Below are 21,345 nucleotides of genomic sequence, written 5' to 3'. Positions count from 1 at the left end.
ACTAAAGGACATTTACATTGTTCTAGAGCTGTCTAATATGGTTCTTCTCACCAGCCATGTGTGGCTACTGAGTACTTGAAATGTTGCTGGGACAATCCTCTCACAGCCGTGGAGAAGATCTAAGATGCAGGCTGAGAGGGAGGTGATTTACAGATATTCTAGTACTAAGTTCCACAACTGCTTAAAAAATATTAAAATCAATCATTAATGGTAGTGAGGAAATTTTAGAGAGTTATATTCAGGATCTGAAAATAATTAATATACACATGTTCTCTTAAGTAGGTCTAGGGGGTTTAAGATATTGATTGGTTTAGAAAACTACAGCCTCAATGGTTTAATTCAGTCTAGGGTGAGAAAGATTAAAACTAAATACTAGAGTGACAGTATAATTTAAATCCAAAGTCCCCTATTGAAACAATATTTTTTGTTGAAAAATGCAATTATAAAGAGTCTAAATGAACCATTTAGCTTAATGACTTTGCCAAATGCTAACAGTGAGGGGCTTACAAAGACATTTTCCCTAATATTTCTGGAAAGTGCAAATAAGTTAGAAATTGTGCTTTTATAGTTCACCGAGAACAAAGAAAGAAAAAATTCTGTTGGATTACCTTAAATCTTATGTGTAAGGATGGCTTTTAAAATTAAAACTTTAAATATATGTGAAAATTTATGTCTAATAAAAATGACAATTATTTTCTGGTAATTACACCAAACTTATTTATGTTACTGTATATTTATCAGTGAATATTGTAGTTTTTAACAATAGCATACTTTTAATGAATCCCATATGAAAGTATGAAAGAATTCTGCTTTACTGGATATAGAGAACTTTATATTAAAAATACTTTCATTTCGGGTGGCACCTGTGGCTCAGTGAGTAGGGCGTTGGCCCCATATACTGAGGGTGACGGATTCAAACCTGGCCCCAGCCAAAGTGCAACAAAAAATGGCAGGGCATTGTGGCAGGTGCCTGTGATCCCAGATCGGGAGGTTGAGGCAAGAGAATCACCTAAGTCCAAGAACTGGAGGTTGCTGTGAGCTGCGACGCCATAGCACTCTACTGAGGGTGACAAAATGAGACTCTGTCTCTAAAAAAAAAACCTTTCATTTCAAATTAAGAAATAGTGAATCAATGAAAACTAATCATATATAATCTGAATATATATATGTATATACATTAGAGATCCTCATAATAAATGTGGAGAGGAAGTTATTATTTAAATCCATTTATTTATTTATTTTTGTTTTTCTGAGACAGAGTCTTATTCTGGTGACTAGAGTGCCATGGCATTATAGCTCACAGCAACCTCAAACTCCTGAGCTCAAGTGATCAACCTGCCTTGGCCTCCCAGAGTGCGAGGATTACAGGGGTGAGCCACCACATCTGTCCTATTTATATCCATTTATAACTGAGAGCCAAGACTCAGACTTTTCCATTAATTGTTTAAAAAGCTCACGTGGCTCTTTTTTTGAAAACTAAGACTAGAATCTTGTTTTACTGCCTGTCAGTCTACTTTTCCCCTATCTACAAAACATAATGAGATAAGCTTCTACCTTTCTGTGTGTGTGTAACTTTATTTCCATGTTGTAAGACTAGGGACAATGTACTTCTGGGGATATGAATGCACCTCAAAACAGTGAAACTGGCTTCCCTTGTGTTTTATACTCCTGCAAGTGAATAACAATGCTACCACTGCACTGTGTCATTCACAGCCGCCAAAGACCACCTTTCTGATTCCGTTAGCTTTAAGTGAGAACGTTATGGCAACCTATAGACCTAAAAGAAAAAGATATCCCTTATTGTTAACGATCAAATTTCTAGCACACTACATCATTATAGCTGGTGTTAAGAACACCGATTACAGCTCCGTTTCTAGTTTAGGTCCTCAACCATTCAAAAAGGGTTCAATTGAATACTTATTAGATAACAGCTCCTGTTTGAGGCATCTGAGATACAACAAAACTGGAAAATAATTACCCTCAGGGGACATTACACTTCAGTGGAATAAAACCATAAACAAGAAATATAAATTATACTGTGTGTTAGAAAGTAGAAGCCATGTGGAAACAGATCCGTTGAGGAGGGAACTAGAATAATATAAATGGAAATTCTAAAAAGCTGGCCACATAGGGTTAATTGTTAAGGAACTATAGTCCTACATTGAATTTAAAAAATTGATTACATGTGATATACTGGACTAGACACTGGGGATCTGAAGATGGACAGGACAAAGTCTCTGTCCTCAAGGACATTATAGTCTCTTAAGACAGATCAAGATGGACGGATGGAGATAATCATAACACCACATACTAAGTGTCACATTAGGAGTGGAAAAAAATGTTACAAGAGCAATTCTATGTGGGAAATGAGAAAAGGATGGTAGGAAATGGTTGTAGAAGAGGAGCGAGTGATACTGGAAGGAGGTGAGAGTTGAAGAAAACGTTTCCATAACAGACTTTTAAAATACTTCTTAATGTTTGAATGATCATTATTATAAAAGTATTGAATTTTTGTTAACAGTTAGCCAACATGTTTCCAAATTGTAAACTCTCTGAGAACAAGATCTGGTCTAATTTTTTATATACTACATTTCATACAGGTTGAGTATCCCCTATCAGAAATGTTTGGGACCAGAAATGCTTTGGGTTTTGGGGTTTGTTTTGGATTTTGAGCTACAGTCACGTGCTGTTTAACTATGGGAATACGTTCTGGAAAAAGCACTGTTAGATGATGTCATCACTGTGTGAACACCAGAAAATGTACTTAGACAGTACAGCCTATTGCACACGGAAGCTACAGCTTATTGCTCTGAGGCTACAAACTTGCATAGCAAGTGACTCAGAATACTGTAGGCAACAGTAAAGCAATAGGAAGTATTTGTGTATCTAGACATATCTATACAGAGAAATGGTACAGTAAAAATAGTATAAAGGCCAAAAGCATAGCATATCAGTATAGGGCTCTGATCATAAAGCCTGCAGGACTGGAAGTTGCTCTGGGTAAGTCAGAGAGAAAGAGGTGACTGAATGCAAAATGCTAGGGCATTACTGTCCGTCACTGTAGACTTTATACACTAAATTTATAATTTTTTTCCTTTAATTAATCTTAGCTTACTTTTTTTTTTTTTTAATTTGAGATAAAGTCTCCCTTTGTCACCCTTGGTAGAGTGCCTTGCTGTCATAGCTCACAGCAACCTCAGACTCTTGGGCTCAAGTGATTCTCTTGCCTCAGCCTCCCAGTAGGGAGTAGCTGGGACTATAGGCACCTGCCACAACACCTGGCTATTTTCAGAGATGAGGTCTTGCTCTTGCTCAGGCTGGTCTCTAACTTGTGAGCTCGGGCAGTCCACCTGCCTCAGCCTCCCAGTGAGCTAGGATTATAGGCATGGGCCACCACGCCTGGCCTTAGCTTACTTGACTTTTTATCTTGTAATTTTTAATTTTTTAACTTTTGACTATTTTTGTATTAACACTTAGCTTAAAACACAGACATCTTATACAGCTGTACAAAAATACTTTCTTTATATCTTTATTCTATAGAGATTTTTCTTTTTTAAATTACATTTTTATTTTTAAGCTTTTTTTATTAAAAACTAAGACACAAACACATCTCTTAGCATGGGCCCACACAGAGTCACATCCTGCCCCACTGGAAAGGCGTCAGGGGCACTGGCATGCACTGAGCTGTCATGTCCTATGGTAAAAGTCTCTTCTCTGTGAAGACATCCTGAGGCTGTCTTAGTTCCCTTTTATTAATAAGGAGAGGAGGATGAAAAGTATAGGATAGCAACGACATACCAGAAACATAACCATTCCCATGCCTTGTATATTGTGTGTAACTGCACGTGCTGGCATATGACAGGCAGTGTGAAGGGTTGTTTCCATCTGCATCCCACAGACTCATGCACCAGGAGCTCCCCTACAACTCAGAGGAGCCAGCAGGGGCTGACACATGTCACTAGGCAACAGGAACTTTTCAGCTCCATTGTCATCTTGAGGGACCACTGGGGCATGTGCGGCACGACACATCTTGGGGATGGGTCCCAAGTCTAAACACAAACTTCATTTATGTTGCATATATACATACAGATCCTGCAGGTAATTTTATATAATATTTGTAATAACTTTGTGTGTGAAACAAAGTGTATACACCTTGAACTGTCAGAAAGCAAATGTGTCATTCAGCCACACATCTGGACAACATGTGGTGTCAGACTGGCATTCAAAGATTTTTGGATTTGGGGTATTTCAGATTTTCAGATTTGGGAGGTTCAACCTGTATTTACCGTATTGTAGAATAAATATTTATTAAATTTTAGAAAAGACAACATAAAAGAACTTCATCATTTGTATAATTTTTTTTTTTTAACCAAAAGTTGCACTTTCAAATATTGTGTTCTTAACATTCTTATTTTTTGGATGAAGAGACCCTGTATTTTGTATTACAGGTTGGTTTATCCTAACCCTTAAAATACTCTAATTTTTAACATGGATAATATAATTTAACTCTGTTGCTCTCACATTATAGGTAGGTAACAATGAAACCAGAAATCCAGAAGCTGTTACATCAATTGGTGATAAGTTTCAGACTCAGATAAACATCTCAAGTTAGTCTAGTACCTTAACTTGCAGCTTTGCTTCTTGAAGTCGACCTTTCCATGAGGCTACAAATTTAAGGCTATCCACAGAACAACCCATTGCCCTATAAAGGTAAAGCATTAAATGTCACAAAGCGATAATTCTCAGGCATTAAAATATGAAAAGCAACTGAAGATAGATACACATGTATTTACTTTAAATTTAAATATTTACCAAGTATAAATAATCAGATCTATTAAACTATGTATGATACCTTAGATTTCACACTAAGTTTCCAAAGTTAACTGTTTATACATGTATGACAGCCTCTTTGTTAATGTAATAAGTTCCTTAAGGATAAGACTCCCCCCCCATTTTTATAGCCTCTGTTTAGACCATGACCTTCAAATGTAGGCACATGAGAGATGTTCTAGCTGAACTGCAGTACTGATATTTATAATATTCTGAGGCAGTACAAATTGAAATCCCTTAAGTCACTAAACAACTAAATTTTGTTGAGTATATTTTTCGTGGTGTCTCTTTTATTACATTCTAACTTGTTAAAAAATTATAGTCTATATATGATTTGATAATCTGAGTATGGTAATCTGAGTGTGGTATAAAAAGGAGCTTAATCTTAACCATCAAGTCCTGTTCCCCACCAAGGAGCCTGGTCAGCACTGTCCAATAGATTTTTCTACAAAGATAAAAATATTTTCATGCAGCCCAACATGGTGGCCACCAGACATGGGGATAATGAACACTCTGAATGCAGCAAAAGTGACTGAGAAACAATCTTTTTATTCTTATTTTACTTTAATTCATTACTATTTAAATAGTTCCATATAACTTCTGGCTACCATATTGGGCAGCACAAGTCTGAATAAATCATAAAAATTATAAAATTTAAATTGTATCCTTTTCAATTATAATAAAATACATCATAACTAAAAGCAATGCTTTTTAAACTAAAAGTTAACTATATAAAAGTATATTATCAGAAAATACAACTATATATATTTTAACAACAATTTTATTTCTTGATAATCAATGGTAGTGTAACAGGAAGTCAATAAAGCAGAATGTAATTACCCTCAGGGACAAAGAAGCAAAGTGTTTCATTTTAATTACCTTGCAGTTTCTTGGCGAAGAGCGTTAAGAAATGTGTCTGGATGGAAGAGTTCTGACAGGTCAAGGGTATCCGAGAGAAGAGCCTGTTTTTCAGCCTTTTCTACCCAGTTCTGAGGGGAAAGATATAAATATATAAATATGCTCACACATAAAATATAAATCAATTAAGAATTATAATGCATATCTCATTTTTAATGAAAAAGTGGTAGTTTCCAAATGCTTTGAAATGGTATCAGGAAAAAAGGATACTATCAAGTCTGACATAGTAATTTGGTATAAAATTCATCCATCATAAATAAGCTTCCTTGTACAACTTTTGTTGGTAAAAGTTCATTCCAGTTGAAAGCACCACAGATAAAATAGCAAGCTACTCCTCTTGCTTACTATTATCCTTAAACGGAATACCCTACTTTTTCTACAGAAAGTTATTATTTTCTTCCCGTTTTAACCCTTGGCATACTAAGCACAGAATTCTGCCTCCAATGAAGTGGAAAAGAATTTCTGAAAGGCTTTCAAATTCTAAAGCAGACCCACTACTCATTAGTCATTCTTTAAAATTTGCATTAAAAGACTAAGGCTTTTCTTTCAGTATTTATGAGGGAATTGCAAATAGTAGTTTAAAAAATTCTAGTATTTTGGGTCCTACCTTGTTGGTTATTATTTGGATATTCAAAATAACTGACAAAAATGCGAACCCCCCCCCAAAATCTTGAAATGGCAAAACAGAGAAGCAACAAATTAAAAAACCTTACCCAAATTAATGAGAAACCCACAAGAAAAAAAAGTAGTAGTCAACCTAGTGTTGTCAATTTAAAGTGTGTTATACATATCCCATTGCCTTAAAAAACTTATTTACAATAAACTTTAAAAAAAAATAAAGTCTGGCTATGTGGTCTGGTAATGAATGTAGATTCTGAGACAAAATAACTTCTATGAATTAAATGAATTTGGAAACAGCACGACATATACTAGGAAGGTTTACTTCTAACTATAAATTGAAGCCAACTACTCTAATTTTTAAAATGCTAACCACTACTTCTCATCTTTCCCATGTAAAACAACAATTAAGATATTCTTCTCTTTTCTTTGTCATGTTTTATTTTTAATTTTCTTTAGCTATTTTTTTTCCTTTTCTCTGATCTTATTCTATTTCATCTTGTATTCCATTTATACCACAGAGCCTCACTCTGAGGCCTGGGCTAGGAGCACAACATTGGTCTGGCTCAAAGAGGGCTTGAGCTCACAGTCTAGGGTGTCCTTGTAGCTTTGGCCTTTGGAAAGACGGTACTGCTAGGTCCGACTGCTACATACTGCTAATTTTACCCTATATTTGGTGGAGGTGGGTTCTTGCATTTCCACAGACTGGTAAAGAGCTCCTGACTTTGAGGGAGCCTCCCAGCCTGGCCCTCCAGAGTCTTGGAATTGTGGGCGTGGGTCAAAGCACCTTGCTGAACACCTCACGGTTTTCTCTTACTTCATTCAATTCTCTGTTTAAGTATCACCTCCTAAGAGAGGCCTTCCCTGACCCCTCATACGGAAGTGCTACTTTGCACAACTTACATAGGTTTAGCCCCCTTAAGGTACATCAATATATTTAAAGCATCATGATAATTTATTAGAAATGAAGTTCAGCTCAGTGTCACTATTTGGCCAAAATCTGTTATTTGCTTCTTACCTTCTGGTAGACTCAACAAACAGATGTCCACTTTAACAGTGTTTTGTCATCTCAGAAGTGAATAATTTTAACATTTCTATAAGCATAGATGTCACTACCCTATCTAATAAGTGTGACAATGCCAGCAATGCCAGCAAGCCATGATACTTAGATTACTTTAAATATTCAGTATATGCAACTTGAAGTGAAAACTCTTTATATGCTCTATTTATTTATTCAGTTCCACCTTTTCTGATCAATTATAAGGCTAGTTCCTGGGAGAAAAGATACATGTCTGTTTCATTTGTTATTTTAGATTTACCAAGTATACTCAGTATTTGCCCCCAGGGGAGTATTAATTACATTTATGAAATGTTTTCTTTTTTCTAAGAGAGGGGGGGTCTCAAGATGTTGCCCATGTGGGCTCCTGTCATCTGTCATCCTTTGCCCCCAGCCTTTGGAACAGCTGCAATAGGTACATGCTACTATACCTGGCTTACATTTATATAAGCTGTAAAACATTTATAGAATCCTTAATTGCTAATATGAATAGATGAATACCAGAAATGTAAACTGTGTGAGGCAGGAATTCTATCTATTTGCTAGCCGTTGTAGCTCTAGTACTTCACACAGCATGAAGTAGCTGTGACACTATCTGTGACTGAATGAACGCACAAACCCCTATAACTAACTGACACTTTCAGGAGCTTGTTTTCTTCCATCATATGCTACACCCTAAAACGAAAGGCCTTGAAATCTTAAACTATGGCTGGATCTAGGATCAACTGGCTATGTATGTGCTTGGTTTTAGTCTGATTATTTTGTGTTCTTAAGAAACCAAAAGCTTCTGTTGTCACATATTCTATTTTTTTTTTTGAAACAGAGTCTCACTTTGTTGCCCTCAGTAGAGTGTCATGGTGTCACAGCTCACAGCAACCTCCAACTCTTGTCCAACTCTTGGGCGCAAGTGATTCTCTTGTCTCAGTCTCCCAAGTAGCTGGACTACAGGCACCCACCACAAAACCCGGCTATTTTTTTATTGCAATTGTCATTGCTGTTTAGTAGGCCCAGCCCAGGCTCAAACCTGCCAGCTTTTGGTGTATGTGGCCAGCACTGAAGTCACTGAGCTATGGGCGCTGAGTCACATATTCTAATAAATAATATTTCTATTTCTCCCTGCCTACCCAGGTTCCCATCCCTTTGTTCTCTGACTAGGCAGCTTCATTGTTCTCTGAGCATCCCAAGCTTCTCTGAAGATGTATGAATGAAATAGAGAAGGCATAGATGAAAGCAAGATACCTACCAGGCCCTCCAACAGATGAAAATCAAAGCCCAGTCATTAAAGATTACCCTACAGAGGTAGACATCTTTGTACATTTATAACTGAAAAAAATACTAAGCCAAGAAAACCAAATAAAACCAAAAAATCCCCACGTGGTGGTGGACTATATATAAGTGGAAATATTATATATTTCCTGGTTGGAATGATGAAAGGTGAGCCACAGTCAAGCCTGAAAGTTATCTTGAGGGTTAGGAGGGTATTTGATCATTACAATTAAGGCTAAATATCTATGAAGCTTTTTAAATAAAATCACACAGTGAAAAATTGCTCAATTTTGATGGTCAGTATTCAATTTGAGTAAGAATAATCATGCCAGAAAAATTAAAATTCACATAAAATTACTTTAAAGTATATTAATTACAGTATAGCAATATGTTTATTATAAGCGCAAGTCATAATTATTAAGTGTTTTTACACACATAGACTGATATAGACTACAGTTTAGAGAAAATAAATGCCCCTCCCTTTTATAAAAATAATCTAAAGCAAACAATACTGAAGTGGGAAGTTATCACAGTCATGAAATTATAACACACAAGAACGCCAAAGCATTCTTATACTTTTCTAAGATCACTGATGATTTGTCCTTCCTTCCGTCTTCTCTTTTCTCTCCTCCCTCCCTTCCTTCTTTATATTCTTTCCCCATTTGTTGATAGATTATGTCCTGGCATATTCATAGTGGAGGGATGAGCAAATCAGAGTCCCTGCCTGATTCTTTGCAACCTACTAATTTTAGCCTCATTTTTGGATCTAGTAATTTTTTTTTTTTTTATCCAATAATCCTCCAACCCAGAACACTGGTTATAATAGAAGCAAAAAAACCATTTAGGTGGGTCCTGGTGTCTTAAAAGGAGTCCCTTGTAGGTTGGCAAACAGAGTTAAGAACAGAAGATCAGAACACAGAAGAACAAGGGAAGACCCCTGGAGATGGTCACTGAAGAGCTGAGAACAGGTGCAATCAAGTACACAGGTCTAGGGATGAGCCTTCAACAGAAGAAGGTCACCCTCTTTTACGTTAGGACAAAGATGATGAAGATCACTTCAGACAAACTCGTCTGTGGATGGCATAGAAGGGCAGGAATTTTCGAGAGATCATATCTCACAGCTTGAATTTTCTCTGATAAGCAAAAACTAAGGTACTCTAAGGGCAAGGGGAGTTACGGACAGAATGAAGTCTTCAGGAAGATAGTGAAAGTTTGATATAGAATTGTGGAACATAGGAGCACTCTTAGATCTATCCAATACTGCACACTTTGTATCTTTTTGTTTTCAAGGTCTCACATATTTACTGCATCAGCTTATTAGTGAACAGCACATAACAAAGAGAAAACTCGTTTTCCCAATGAAGTGTGGCAACTGTCCAACTGATGACATTTTCAGCTTGATATGGTGAGATGATAGTGACCGTAACACAGCCTAAGTACGTGCCATCTCACGTGCAATTCCTTATAGACCCAGCTGGTTCTTCTCCAGTGTCTCCTCTTTGAGTTGTACCTGATTTAATTACCGGTTTTCATTTGAATCCACTGGGGAAGGGGACGATTTTGTTTTTGTTCCTTGGCCAAAAACCACTTGATACTGAAAGTCTTAAGGGATGACATGGTGACAAAGGGGACTGCTCACACTCACCACAATGGAGTAGAGCGAGAGAAAGGGGGGAAACGACCAGAAGAAGGCATTTAGAGGGAGCCACCATGGGTGGCCCCAAGGAAGTGCACACTTTATATCTTAAGTGGCACTACGAGAGCTCAGTAGCCGGTATATGGACAGATACTAATACAAGTTCAATGGTTTTCAGAAAGGATGAAGCCTTTAAAAAGGTGAATTAGAATACTGCCAATCTTGGGAAGAGGATGGTTACTCATGTGCCATGGGCCAGGATCAGGAAACAAAGTAACAGACACGGAGAGCACTGAGCAGGAAGAGGCGTCTGAGAGAATCAGAAATTGAGAGCCAAATGCAGCTGTCAAAAACTGATCTGCATGCTTTAGGGCTTCAAAGGCGGAACACTGATGAGTGATGACCAGGTTAAAGACGTGGACAGGTACGTGAATTACTAACAAACAAAAAGCTTGGGTAAAGACTGCCGTACCAAGAAGGAACAGAACAAGTTATTCATGTGATAGTTAAGGCAGTAAGTGATGGGAAGACTGTGAAACAGGTGCAAGAAGCAGGGGAAGAAGGCATCAGACAATGAACAAACCACAAAAGGAGAAGAGGTATCTTCTAGTACAAACTAACCTGTATCATTTGCTATTCCTTAAAAAAATACATTGTTTCTCTCTATATATTACTCTATTCAATTTTCCTGTATTTACCTGATTGGTTCACTCTGAAAAAACTTGGTCCATTTGAAAAAAAAAATTTTTTTTGGAAGCAGCTCCCCATGAAGGGATATTTCCTAAAGCAAACTAGTTACAGGTATGAATCAGTTTCAGTTACCATCGACATGATCCAACTATACAAATTATTTTTCTCTCAATTTTCAAAATGATGAAAAGCCAGAGTAAGCAGAGAGAACATACCTTTTTTTCCCCCAAGTACTATATAAAAATCACAGATGGCAGAATAAGGAATGAATATATGGTATTTTGAGCACAAAATCATAATGTAATTTGCACTAGACACTAGTAAAAATGTTACCTCCACATGAGATTTCTAACACAATAGTCACACAGTGTAATTAATAACCTCTGTGGGCTTACCTGTATTGCAAGGGCACGAGCTACAAGACCTCTTAGGTATTGTAAGGGATCTTCTGGGCCTTCCCACTTGCTCTGCCATGTGAGAGGACACTGCAATTTAAAAAGGACCAAAATCAAACTTATGTGTGCAATATTACAGATGAAAGTCTTTTAACATTAGTGTGATGGGGAAACAATTTCAACATATTCACACTGTGTATATATGAATTCCTATCAAGATATGTTTATTTTTCTCCGATCTCATTAAAATTGAGTGATAAGACAGTGAATATATGTTTTGCTAAAATGAGGAATTTTTTAAGTAAAAATTCTTGAAAGAATAAACAAATGAAATTAAATTGGCATACAGAAAGTATTCAACCATGTTTTCTTTTTTTTTTTTTTTGAGACAGAGCCTCAAGCTGTCCCCCTGGGTAGAGTACTGTGGCATTACAGCTCACAGCAACCTCCAACTCCTGGGCTCAAGCGAGTCTCCTGCCTCCGCCTCCCAAGTAGCTGGGACCACAGGCGCCCGCCGCCACAACGGCCATTTTTTTTTTGGTTGCAGCCGTCATTGTTGTTTGGCGGGTCCGGGCTGGGGATTCGAACCCGCCACCTTAGGTGTACGTGGCTGGCGCCTTAGCCGGTTGAGCTATAGGCGCTGAGCCAACCATGTTTTCTTGAAAGAATATTTAGTGCATAATGAAGTCAAATTATATTTGACAAAATTAAAGAACAACCAGTTGTAGACCCTATAGAATTGCTTTAAACTATAATAGAACAGTATAATGGAAACTTTATTCCCAAACCCACATTGAGTAAGATGGCACAAAGGGAAGAAATAAAAATAGAGTAAGGACTCTAAATTAAAAATAAATTAAAAAAAAACCTACTTTAAGAAGAGCTACCTTACCAAATGTATCTTTCTAAAATCTGACCTACCATTAACTGACATTCTCCATTAATGAATACTTCCTTCCTTCACAGTATTCTGTAAGTTCATGTTCATTATAACATACCTTATCTCTGAGGGTTTTCTAGATTTTCCAAATATTTTGTAAATATCTTGTAAACTTTGTAACATATTCTTTCTCTGAATTTGGTAATAAGGACAGAATATGAATTTCGTATCCCAAGACACTGTCTGATTACATGGTTGAGAAACTATGGGTTAGAACAAAGGCTTTCAACTCTTAGTGCCAACTTGTCACAGGTGAGTGAGCCGTGTGGAAGAAACAAGCTTTCTCTTACCAAGCCCCACACAAATTTAGGGTTTGTCAGCTCAAAATAAATAAGTTTTTAAAAACAGCGATGTTGTTTTAAGCTAGTAACTTTTGGTGAGCTTTATTCTGTAGCAAGACTTAACTGATACAGACTGCGGTACCTACAAGTGAGTACCACTGCCTTAACAAAACCGAAACTGTATGGCATTTGAGAGTGGGTGGTGGGCTGAAGCTGGAAGGACCTTCAGGAGAGCGTAATCAAAATCTTAAAAGACATGTAAGAGAACACTAATGAAAGCCTAAGGAGCTTTGGGGACTTAATGGGAGGAAGACTCTCAGACAGACAAAAATATTCTGAGCAACTCAAGGGTGTGTTTGGGCTGTCTCTGTTAGACAAGAGGGCTTCAGTGAATTTTAAGGGTGGTGTCCTACAGCTGACTCAGAAGAAGCCTAAGGTAGAGAGAAAAGGTATGTGGCTTTTTTCTAATGGAGTGAATTTCAATGAAATTCAGAGCAAACTAGAAATTTTTATTGATAAAAAATTATTCTGTATAGGATTAAGGAGTAAGAGAGGATGCAATGAAAAGAGAACTGTCACTCTGGACTATAATAGGCAGGCAGCAGACTGAGAAAACAACACAGCTGCAAACAAGAGCTCAAAGGGTAGAGCCAACAGCCACGGATCATCACGACAGCATCCTAATGAGGGAACTATGAGCTTGCCTGAATTTCAGGATTACTAAGATACGCTGGCTTCCCATTCACCCATCCCCTGTCAGCCCTACCTGATTTAGATGACACCATCTTATCCCTTGAGCCTGAGCCTGAGCCTGATTCTGTGATGGACTGAAACATTTGGGGGAATTTGGGAGGAGATGGTCATATTTACATCTGAAGAAATGTAAATTATTTGTGCCCAGAGAGCAGATTGACACTCTTCCCACTGAGAGTTGGCCAACAGCAAACCATGAGTGATCTCAGAAGGAGGAGTATTTATCATGGAAATGAGCAAATGCTGCAGATCAGGGCTTTTTTGGGGGGAGGGCCAAGTAGTGAGCTGTTTGGTTGTTAAACATCTGGCTTATAACACTGGACTCATCCGTGATGCTGCATAAATTAGTCATTCCTTTTATTGCTGAGAAACATTCCATTGTACGGATAAAATGTAATTTATCATTTCACCTGTAGAATATTTTTAACTGTTGAAAATAAAGCTTCTGTGAACATTCATAAGCAAATATTTGTATGGCACATATTTTCATTTCTCTTGGGTAAATACTCATGCGTGATACAGTGGGCTAACATGCTCAGTACATGTTTAACATAAGAAAAAGCCAAATGGCTGGGTGTAGGGGCTCACACCCATAATCCTGGCACACTGGGAGGTAGAGGCAGTGGACCACCTGAGCTCAGGAGTTTGAGTTCAGCCTGGGCAATAGTGAGACCCCCGTCTCTACTAAACACAGAAAACCTGGCCAGCAGGAGGTGGAGCAAGAGGATCAGTTGAGCCTAAGAGTTTGAGGTCGCTGTGAGCTACAATGACACCATAATGGCACTCTACCTAGGACAACAGAGTGAGACTCTGTCTTAAAATTTAAAAAAAGCAAACTGCTAAATTATTAAAAGTATGATAGTTCAAATCCATTCTAATCTGTGGCACAAATAGTCTTTTTAATTTAAGCCATCCAAGTGGGTAAGGAGTGCTGTCTTGTGATTTTTAAAAATTTATTTTTTATTGAGATACATCCTTTAAAATATACAATTTGGTGGTTTTTTGTATATTCATAAGGCAATGCAACTTGAACAGTTATCTAATTCCAGAGTATTTTCTCCCCCAAAATACTATGTACCCCGGCAGTTATTCTTCATTTACTCAAGCACAAAGGATGTCTTTCTGTTTACCTAAATTTTCTTTAATTTCTTTCAATAATGTTTTAGTTTTTAGTCTACAAGTTTTGCACTTCCGTTAAATTAATTCTCAACTATTTAATTCTTTTTAATGTTATTATAAGTGGAATTGTTTTCTTAATTTCATTTTGGATACTATGAATGCCATATGTCCTAGCATTCATTGTTACTGTATAAAAGTACAACTGATTTTCATACGTTGATATTCTCATTGTCGTTTTCATTTTCCTAATAACTAAATGATACAAATCATTTCTTCCTATGTCTCTTTGTCATGCACACATCTTCTTAATGAAGTTTCTATTCAAATCTTTTTTGTATTTTTTCAAATTGAAATATTTGTCTTTTCATTAGTGAGCGGCTTTTTAAAAAATAATGTAGGGCAGTACCTGTGGCTCAAAGGAGTAGGGCACCAGCCCCGTATGCCAGAGGTGGTGGGTTCAAACCCAGCAAACAAACAAACAAACAAAAAAAACATATTCTAGGTACAGGTTCCTTTATTAAGTACATAGTCTGAAAACTTTTTCTCTTATTTTATGGCTGCCTTTTAATTTTCCTAACAGTGTTTTTCAAAGAACAGTTTAAAATTTTGATCAAGTCCAGTGCACTAGTTTTTTCCTACTAAAATCTTCCCCTATATATTTTTTGTTGTTTTATTTATGTTTATGATCATTAGGGATAATTATTGTATATTTGGAGATATGGCTGTCGAGGGGTTTTTGTTTATTTATTTGGTTTTGGTTTCTTGCTATCCAATTGTTCTAATACTATTTGTTAAAAGAGATTTTCCTTTCTCCATTTAATTGCCTAAGGCTGTTCGGTGAAAAACAATTGTTCATATATTTGCTTGAGTTACTAGAAAACAGATGTTTTTTCTGTTAGACTTGGCGCTCAAAGGATATAAAACTCAGGCTGGTAGGGTGCCACAGTGTATAGAGGCCCTGCCCCAAAGTGAAATCAACACAGACTTCACTCTGTATATGAAGTGACTGGACAGCAAGATGGATAACATCAAGTTGCTGCATCAGGCTGACTTAATGCTAGCTACCACTAGATGTTTCAGTTAACTCCTGTACAGCTTTAGCCAATTTGATTTTTCTATTACTATGAACTATAAGATTAGAGATAAATGTATGCAGTCTGACAATTAAGTTTGTGAACTTGCCACCATGCAAGAGCCACTTACAACAAGGAAATAAAAAACATAGTACTGGCTTACCTTTTGGTTTAACAAAGCACTTGCCAATTTTTGTACATCTGAGCTCAGTAAGGTAGTTCCTCTGATGACTTTGCTGAGAGCAGCAAGAGACTGATGAACACTCTGTACTAAACGAATGGCATTAAATTGTTCAAGAATGATGAATGATAATATTGGAGATCCTTGTCGATCATTAGGAGGAGGCACTTTCTGATGAATCAGGTTTGAATTCTAAAAGAAAAATTTCATGTTATAGTTATTAAAACATGACACAAATCACTACATGATAAAATTCTCCAAAAGTTTAAAAAACTTTTTGTTTTATTCTGTCTTAAAACTGCTTTGAGTACTTGCTTTGTAAATGGCCAATGTATTAAGTCTGCAAATACACAGGAGAAAATTCTAGAGTTCACCAACATTTCATGCAGTGTGTGGATTGGCAATTGAGAATGGTGATAGAGAAACCACAGAGAAGCACTAGTCAAAACAGTAAGAAAAAAAGATGGAAAAATGGCAGCCTGTAAGCCAACGCAAAGAGAGCAGAACAGATGGACTCAGACAACTTTACCACTACAGAAAGAACAGAGGACACCATGGTTTTGAACTACAATGTTTATCTCAACTTTTCTAATTGAGATATTTATGCTTGAGTTCTTATGCTCAAGATCAGTGATTATTATATATTAGTATTTATTTCTGTATCTATACTTCAACATAGGCTGCGGATATAAGGAAATTCTAGGATTTGTTAATTTTTTTTCTTTGAGATAGGGTCTTGCGCTTTCTCCTGGGGTAGAGTGCAGTGGCATCATCATACCTCACAGCAACTCAGAATCTTGCAATCTTCTTGCCATAGCCTACAACCTCAAGCAATCTTTCTGCTACAGCCTCCAAGTAGCTAGGACTATCGGTGTGGCCACCAAGCCTGGCTGATTCTATTCTATTTTTTGTAGAGATGGCATCTTGCTTTTTTTTTTTTTGGCTGGTCTGGAACTCCTGGCTTCAAGTGATCCTCCTGCCTTGGCCCCAAAATACAAGCTGTTGCTTACAGGTGTGACTGACTACACCCAGCCCAGTTTCTTAAGTTATTGAGAAAAACTGAAGGAATGTCATTTGTTTCAAAAAGTGAATTAAGAGGGAAAAATTCACTTTTCATAGTATTCTAAACAATGCCAAAGAATTATCAAAGAACTGGAAAAGTCCTGTACTTTTACCTACTACCCATTACACGTATTCCGATTTTCTTTATGTATTCTGCTTACATTCCTAGTTTAAGATATCTTCTGTTCGTCTTATTGCCTGCCATATCCATATAGACCAGTGGTTCTCAACCTTCCTAATGCTGCAACTCTTGGAAACAGTTCCTGTGGGTCGTGACCCCCAGGTTGAGAACCACTGACATAGACCATGACAGCACTGTCTCTTTTTCATCTATTTAGCATAATAATTTAATAATATGATGACTTACCAAGGTTATGGAGATTAAATAAATCACCATTAAATTTTTTTGGTATAAAATAATCCTGAAAACAGATTTGGGCTATTAGCTTAAATGTAGACATTTTAATGCTTATTACTACTATATTTATAATATCAATGCTCTGAAATCATTTTTGAGAAATAAAATAATTTCAGAGTAATAAAGTAGATTTAATCATATTAATTTAACCAAAAATGAAATCATTTTTGAGAAATAACATGATTTTGAGAAATAAAATAAATTTAATCATAAATCTATTATTTATGTAGATACTATTAGTCTCCATAAATAACTGACAGTAAACTAAAAACTGAATCCAGAGAGAAGCAATTTCTAATATTATCAAAAATTAATTAGGTCTATTTGAATCAGAACATGCTATAAATGATATACTTCTACCCTAAATCAATTAAGTAATAAAACTCTGAAACATAATTTGGGTTATAAACCTTCTATAATTCTTCACATTAAACAGGCTTCCTGGAAATGAATAATAGTGGTTTTTAGACATTTTTTTGTTGTTATTGAGACAGAGTCTCACTATGTTCCCTTGGTAGAGTGCCGTGACATCACAGCTCACAGCAACCTCAAAATCTTGGGCTTAAGCAATTCTCTTGCCTCAGCCTCCCAGGTAGCTGGGACTACAGGTGCCTGCCACAATGCCTGGCTATTTTTTTGTTGCAGTTGTTTAGTTGGCACAGGCCAGGTTTGAACCTGCCACCCTTGGTGTATGTGGCTGGGGCCATAACCACTGTGCTACGGGAGCTGAGCCAACATTTATCAATCTTATACTCAGCAAGATTAGAAAATAATAATTTAGTTTATTCCCAAGTAGATTTTGTGGATCTTACTCCACTCTATTAGGTTGATACAACAAAACATGCAATGTTTGCCCTGTCACTTTATAGAATAGGAATACCCAAATTCACTTCATTTAAGTAAGATTCTTTTATGTACAATCTAAAAAAACAGAAAGCTTAGTGTATTAAACGTTTTAACGTGTTGATTTATGAGAGTTACTATTAAGAATACTTAAAATTCAGGGACAGGAACCGTGGCTCATGCCTGTAATCCTAGCACTCTGGGAGGCTGAGGTGGGTGGATCGCCTGAACTCAGGAGTTCAAGACCAGCCTGAGCAACAGCGATACCCCCATCTCTAAAAATAGCCAGGCGGCATTGTGGTAGGCACCTATAGTCCCAGCTACTTGGAAGACTGAAGCAAGAGGACCTCTTGAGCCCAAGAGTTTGAGGTTGCTGTGAGCTGAGATGCCATGAATAAAGGAGGATAAAGTGAGACTCTGTGCCTCAGAAAAAACATAAAAGGAATACTAAAAATTTAACTGGAGTACAAGTAAACTCTATGGTTTAAATTAGTGATTTTTAACAGTGTGTACCAGCACACCATGAGAAGATCTTAGGTGTGCTGCAAAATTTTTTAAAGAACAGATTGTTTTCAAAAGAAGTTCAAAGCACAGTAAGTATATATATATTTTTTTACAGTTTTTTTTAAAATCAACATAATTTAACTGAGCCACTGAAGATTAGCTATAGGTTCAAGGGTGCCATGAGGTAAAAAGGTTGAATAATACTGGTCTGGATGAAGCATAAATATAATGTGAACATTGATCACAGGCTAAAATGCTAATACTGTGAATCTATCAGGTTAAATATAGCATACATATTATTAAAATTAATTTCTTTGTATATATTTAAGTGTGGCTACTAACTTAAAATAATATATATGGCTCTCATTTGTGCTTCACATTGTATTTCTAGTGGACAGTGTTCATCTAGACTCACAAGGGTGTCCAAATTTTGGCCTGCAGGCCCCATGTGGATTACACGAGGATTTTTTTGGTTATCTGTAGGGGCAGATGTCACGAGAAATTATGCACAGACATTTTTTATTTTTTGCTTATCAAATTTCATTAGTGTCTGTGTGGTTCAAGACAACTTTTCTTCCTCCAATGCAACATAGGGAAGCAAAAAGGCTGGATACCCCAATAGGCTATTAAATAAAATGCTGTAAGTTCAGCAATAAGAATTGAAGGGTAAAATGACATAATAGACTATCAAAAAGTGTTTCACTAGTGAAACATGGAAAAAAAAACCGTGGAGAAAAATGAAGAACAGTAATACAAAATTCAGTATATAAGCTAAAACTAATTAATGAGTGGGAAAAACACAACATAGCAGACAATGGCAAGCCATATTGCAATATATACCATACATACTATAACACAATCCATTTCCTATAGGCTTCCATAGCATTTTACTTAATATAAAATAGCTGATTCCAAAAATAAATTTAGCTGCTGGACATGGTGGGTTACACCTGTAATCCCAGCACTTTAAGAGGACAATGTGGGAGGATCCCTTGAAGCCAGGAGTTCCACACCAGCCTGAGGTACAAAACAAGACATTGTACAAAACATAAGAAAAATTAGCTGGGCATGGCGGCTCCTGTTATGTCCCAGCTACTTGGGAGGCGGAAGCAGGAGGACGGCTTGAGCCCAGGAGTTTGAGGTTGCTGTGAGCTATGATGGCACCGCTGCACTTTGGCCAGGCAACAGAGAATATACATTAACAACTTGTTAGATTGTGTGTTACGTGATCTTAAAAATACACTCAAATAATATTTATATATAATTCAAGTAAAGATAAATAACACTAAGTGAGTATATTATAATACCCATACTGTTATTGCTTTTGATGAGACTATCAAGGGGTGATAGATATGTTATTTAGTCAATTGATTATTAAAAGGTTCTTTTTTAATGAGTAAATATAATAGATTTAATCATGTACTTATGAAGGATTTTTTAACATTTTAGAGTTCATTATATAATAAAAATATATCTAATATATAAAATATATAATTAACAAGCTAAGTATATTTAGAGAAAATCAGCATCTGATTATTGAGCTACCTGAGAAAAAGGGTTATGGATATATAAAAACTTAACTATTAAGCAAGGATTATCTTTTAGGCAAAAATAAATAAATGAACGAATAAATAAAGCTAGTCTAATTTGGTAAAATTTCTGTGGGAATCCAGCACGTTTGTGTTTTAACTACCTAGGGATGCTTTTTCGACTTATGTAAAAAGGATGATACATGGAAGTAGTGTTCTTTTGATATGTTGATAATTGGGGCTTTTAAAAAAATGGTTCTCTCTAAGAATGAATTTTTGTTATCCAAAAAGATATTTGAGTGATGGCCAGACCAGAGTTTTCCTTTAACGGTCCAGATAATAAACATGTCAGGCAGGCTCTGTGGGCCATCAAGTCCCTGTCACAACTACTCAGTTCTGCTCTTGTAGCATGAAAACAAGCACAGATAAAGTATGAATTAACAGGCATGCATGGTTGGCTTTCAACAGAACTGTGTGTATAAAATCTGGTGGGAGGCTGGATTTGGCCCATTCATGAGCTGTAGGTTGCCAACCACTCAACACATTATCCCTTATCCAAGATGTTACGGAGATTTGATATAACATCAGAGTCTTCCCAGAAGGAAAGTTACAGAACTTAATGAAATGAACAGATGTAGAATGTAGTCTCTGTTTTGTGTATTTTATCCCTGGCTTATTAAACAGTAATCAACAAATGGACAGAAGTACTTTTCCTAATCATATGATCAAGTCTTTGTTCAAGATGTGTTCTCTATCTTAAGAGAGGTGAGTGATTAAAAGAATCAACACAAAGTCATTTTATAAAGCAAAAAAAGAAATTTAGAAATAAAAAGAAATGGAATGGCTCTATTTAGGTTATAGGAAAGGGGAAATATCTTCACTTCCATGGGGTAAAAATTTTACTTTTTCCTTCAAGCAACCCTTCAATTCTTCTTTAATCACTTCCTAATATCTCTCTTGAGTACAAACCTCTCCTAAATCTTAGTCTACTTGGCTCCGATAGAGTTGACTAAATTAAATTCCAGAAGTTAATTTGTGACTTGGATGGGAACTTAAGCATCCTATTGTCTTGACCATTAATTGGATTGGGGATGGTCACAGGAACAACAGCGACAATGACACGTGATAAGAATTTTCCTGCATATTCTGATAAAGAGGTAAGTGTTCCTTTCTACTAGACTTGAACCTGAAGTGTCATAAGATAGAGAATGGTTTCAGTCATGTTGTGGCAA

At 36.5% G+C, this 21,345-nt stretch overlaps 1 protein-coding gene across 1 annotated transcript in view; it reads right to left on the bottom strand.

Annotated features, from left to right (window-relative positions):
- The window catches only part of DYNC2H1 (dynein cytoplasmic 2 heavy chain 1), a 267,699-nt gene that overhangs the window by 9,831 nt on the left and 236,523 nt on the right, over nucleotides 1–21,345 (bottom strand). Inside the window, exons 84-87 of the mRNA XM_023511235.1 lie at nucleotides 15,740–15,949; nucleotides 11,411–11,500; nucleotides 5,710–5,819; nucleotides 4,621–4,702 (exon numbers count right to left, since the gene is read on the bottom strand). Of these exons, the coding sequence (XP_023367003.1) occupies nucleotides 4,621–4,702; nucleotides 5,710–5,819; nucleotides 11,411–11,500; nucleotides 15,740–15,949 (492 nt within the window). The remainder of the gene's footprint in view (nucleotides 1–4,620; nucleotides 4,703–5,709; nucleotides 5,820–11,410; nucleotides 11,501–15,739; nucleotides 15,950–21,345) is intronic.

This window comes from Otolemur garnettii, unplaced genomic scaffold (assembly GCF_000181295.1).
Source record: "Otolemur garnettii isolate 467f Iridium unplaced genomic scaffold, OtoGar3 scaffold00001, whole genome shotgun sequence".
In the NCBI taxonomy this organism is placed as follows: Eukaryota; Metazoa; Chordata; class Mammalia; order Primates; family Galagidae; genus Otolemur; species Otolemur garnettii.
Note: the sequence above shows the minus strand (reverse complement) of the source record. Positions and strands in the feature narration are given on the sequence as shown.